Genomic DNA, 4,238 nt, shown 5'->3' with positions numbered 1-4,238 from the left:
AAAGCAGCGCCCTCAAAAGAAAAAAAGGGGCAAAGCAGCCTAAAAATTAAAAAGAAATACCGAACAAAGAAAAAAGCGGCGGAAAACCCCTAAAAAAGGGGGGCAAAGCAATAACCCAGCATAGCTTTCAGCGGCTGAAAAACAACCCCGTCACACAAAACCAAAGCCACAGGCGTAACAAAAGTAAAAAAAAAAAATAAACGGCGGGGTAGCGCAAGCAATTAAAAAAAGTATAAAGTTTACGCCTTTAAGCAAAAATAAACACCAAGCGGCGGGTAAAGCCTTAGGCTAAAATGGGGAAGAAATAGCCAAAACGTAACTTTCAACAGCGGTGTAAAACGTTCTGTAACTCAAGGACACAACAAAAGTAAAAAAAAAAATAAACACGCAATTAAAAAAAGTATAAAGTTTTACGCCAACAAGCTTTAAAAAAATCGGGGGGTAAAGCAGCCCCCTCAAAAGAAAAAAAAGGGGCAAAGCAGCCTAAAAATTAAAAAGAAACACCGAACAAAGAAAAAAACGGCGGGAAAACTCCTAAAAAAGGGGGGCAGGAATAACCCAGCATAGCTTTCAGCGGCGGTAAAACAACCCCGTCACACAAAACCAAAACCACATGCGTGACAAAAGTAGGGGAAAGAAACCGTCACACAAAACCAAAGCCACATGCGTAACAAAAGTAGGGGATAAAAAATTAACACGCGCTGAAAAACGGCCCGTCACGCAAAAGCAAAAAACACAGGCCCAGCAAAAAAGGGGGGCTATACACGGAACGTAACTTTTAGCAAACATAAACTTATAAATGTCTTTTTTTTAAAAAAAAGGATATGAGCAACTGCTGTTTTTGTAACCCCCCCACCTGGTAATAAACAAAATCTTATACCCCCTACCACACACACACATAAGGCGCCCCGACTTTTTTTGTAAAAAATTTAGGGGTATAAAAAGAGAGAAATTTTGGGACCCTTTAGGACGGCTTAAAACTTTGACTATGGAAAGCAACACGATGGTAAGAGCTTTTTAATTTGCGCGGGCGACTACGCTTTGTATGCTTGGGGTTTAAAAGTTAATATTAGCTTTTAACTGGGATATATGTTATGCCCGGTGTTGTTAGGACTTAAAAGCTAACAACCGCTTTTTAACAGGAGGACGCCTTTTTACTGGATTTGTCCGAGGCCGCCCTGGCCGCCTTACATTTTGGTAAGTTTGGGGCAGCGGCCGTCGGTAAAACCTAAGGAGAGGGGGTAGGCTTGTTTTACAAATGTTACAGGCGCGGTTTGCAAAATTAAAAAGGTTTGTTTGTTTTATTTAGATTCGGCGGGGGAGCAACCCGGCGCTTTATCCGCTATTCCTGACCAAGAGGCCGTGCGAGGTGGGGTGTGCGGGGGAGAAGGGGAGGGGGAATTACTTTGTAACAGACGGGGCCGCTTTACAGCTTTGTTTCTTTTTATGGCTTGATTTTTAACGGCTAGTAAAGGGCCGGTGTTAAAGCAGGTTGTTTGTTTGTTTATGTGTTGATAGATAACCCCGCGGCCCTTTTAGAAAAAGAAGAAAGGGTGCAGAGATCCCTGAAAAAAACCAAGAAAGCCGCTTTCAAGAGCAACAACACGGAGATCGGAGCCCCGGGTCTCGAGCAACCCGGCACGTCCAAGGCCGGGTTCCGACAAAGCGAGCTGGGGGTTAAAAGGGCCGGGGTTGTCGCGCCGGGGATCGGGGGTAAGCGTTGTAAGGGGGATAGCCCTCAGCAGCCGGTGTCGGGCAAGCCGGCCGACGCGCAAAAAAAGGTTTTTGTAAACGGGGGTAATAACAAAACACCTAAAGGCAGGGACCTAAAGGACCTGTCGCAATGCGTTATGGAGTTATACGATCTTAGCGTTCGACTGAGAAGCATTCACGAGTTTATGAGGGAGCTGACAGAGAAAAAGTTTCCCAGGCTGGCTTTTGAAGTGATGCAAAAGCAGTACTATGTAGGAGAATTCCAAAATTTAGCTCGAAAGCTGCTAGCTACGAGACGGGAGGTGGAGATAATGGAAAATTGGATGCAGGGGGGAGGGCTTGAGTGACTAACCATGAAAGCTAAAAAACGGGGGCAGGGGGGGAGGAGGGAAAAGTGGGAAAAAGCTAAAAGGCTAAGAAGGGTTATGGTAAAAAAGATTAAAAAAGCCAAAGCGTTTTTACGAAAAGGCACCCCGAACTCGGAAGGGCCGCGGAGCGCCACCCCCCGCCCGAGCCCGGAAGGGGCGCGGAGCGTCATACCCTTTCCGAGCCCGGAAGGGGATTGGGCCGCCGCCTCCCTCCCGAGCCCGGAAGGGGCTTTGCCCGTAAACCCCCCAACCCCCGGATCTGAGGAGGTAGAGGTTCCCGAACACCCCCAGGTGTATTTGGAACGGGTGAGGCACTGGATAAGACAGCGTAGAGGCTTTAACGCTTACGAATATTACCAGGAATTTCGGTTTGCTAACCTGGACAGAATAGCGGGGTTCGCAGAGGCCATGGTTGCTATCGACGCCGCTATTCAAAATTTGCTAGACGATATTAACGCCCAGGCGGGCCCCGAGGATTTCGTACAGCTGCGCTTAGATGCCCAAGGCCTTAATCAGCCCCTGTTTTCTTTGAGGAGGCCTCGGGAAGATTTAAACACCGCAAATTTTTTGAATAACCTGGTTTCGGTGTTGCAAAGTAATGCGGAGCTCGTGGGAACGGGGGTTTTAAGACTAGTCGTGACAATTATCAGAAACAGGGCGGGCGGGGCGGCGAGGTCCTTAAAAACCCTTACGTACAGTAAAATCATAGAAAAAAAAAAAAAACATTTAATTGACCTACGTAACCGGGGAAATAACTTGTGCTTTGCCGGCAGCGTGCTGGGCCTGTTATCGAGTGAAAAACTTACAGACGACCAATTGCTAGAAGGGGCCAGGCGTCTTCACCGGGAGCTGGGGTTTTCGGCCCAAAAAATGATTAGTTTTACAGACGTGGGCTCTTTCGAGGAGCGCTTAGGCGTAACGATCGCCGTGCTGTGTCACGAGAAGGGTAATTGGCGCTTTTTTACAACCGGGGGCGCGCGACACCCCAAAACCGTATTTGTGTTGTTGCACGACAAGCACTATTACGGCATTTTAAATATTAAAGCCTTTATAGGGGCCTCGTATTTGTGCAACCACTGTTACGCCACGTACAGTCACAAACACCAACACGCCTGTAAAGGGCACTGTCGTACTTGTGACGGCGCCGAGTGTTGCGAGGTGGCTGCCGAAAGAAAGCGCTGCCCCAGCTGTAAGCTCTTTTGCCGTTCCGAGGCCTGCTTAGACAGACACAGGGCGCTGGCGGCGGCCGGTAAAGTCGATTGTAACACCAGAAGCCTGTGCGATAAGTGCGGCTTCTACGCGGCTAAAAATCACCGGTGTAAAAGCAAAAAGTGTCCTCAGTGTTACCAAAAGACAGAGGCCGAGGGGGGTCACGAGTGTTACATGCGTAACATCTCGTCTCCGGAGGAGGGGAAGGACTATGTTTTTTACGACTTCGAATGTATGCAAGAAACGGGGGTGCATGTGCCAAATTATGTGTATGCCTTACACTTGAATAAAAAAGACAGCTGGGAGTTTAAGGGCATAGATTGCGTCAGCGAGTTTGTACGAACCTTTATAGACAAGCGCTTTAAGAACTACACTTTTATCGCGCATAACGCTAAAGGTTACGACGGTTATTTTATCCTGAGACAGCTGATTAAGGAAAAAATGCCCGTCAGCCCCGTCACGCAAGGCGGGAAACTTATGTGCGTTACGGTAACGAATTTAAACATCAGGTTTATAGACTCTTTAAATTTTTTGCCCATGAAACTTAGCAAGTTACCCAAAGCTATGGGGTTCCAGGGTGTTAAGGGTTATTTTCCGCATTTTTTTAACAAGGTCGAAAATCAAAACTACGTGGGCCCCATGCCCGACGTAGAAGCCTTCGGCGTAGAGTACATGATGCCCGAAGAACAAAAGGACTTTCTGAACTGGCACCGGCACCACCGCCAAAGCACGTTCGATCTGCAAAAAGAACTGCGCTATTATTGTCAAAAAGACGTTGAGATTTTGCGCGAGGCCTGTGACCGGTTCAGAAAAGAAGTCATGAGGATGACAAAAAAACAAGGGGGGTTTGGGTTTGTATGGAACTGCTAGATTTTTTATTAATTTTATTTTTGCCTGCTTGGTGTGTGTGTGGAACTGTTAGTTTTTTTATTTTTGCCTGTTTGGGGT

General features: G+C 47.1%; 1 protein-coding gene across 1 annotated transcript; it reads left to right on the top strand.

Annotated features, from left to right (window-relative positions):
- The first annotated feature begins 873 nt into the window (after nt 1–873).
- Nucleotides 874–3,606, top strand: LOC149523699 (uncharacterized). The gene is made up of 4 exons (XM_089781434.1): nt 874–1,006; nt 1,143–1,197; nt 1,310–1,369; nt 1,519–3,606. Exons 1-4 carry the CDS (start codon nt 989–991, stop codon nt 2,058–2,060), a joined length of 675 nt encoding a protein of 224 aa, XP_089637560.1. The 5' UTR covers nt 874–988; the 3' UTR covers nt 2,061–3,606.
- The last annotated feature ends 632 nt before the right edge of the window (nt 3,607–4,238 follow it).

This window comes from Pelodiscus sinensis, chromosome 12, assembly GCF_052426305.1.
Source record: "Pelodiscus sinensis isolate ZL-2025 chromosome 12, ASM5242630v1, whole genome shotgun sequence".
NCBI lineage: Eukaryota > Metazoa > Chordata > Testudines > Trionychidae > Pelodiscus > Pelodiscus sinensis.
The sequence above is the reverse complement of the archived record's forward strand: the minus strand, read 5'-3'. Positions and strand labels throughout refer to the sequence as shown.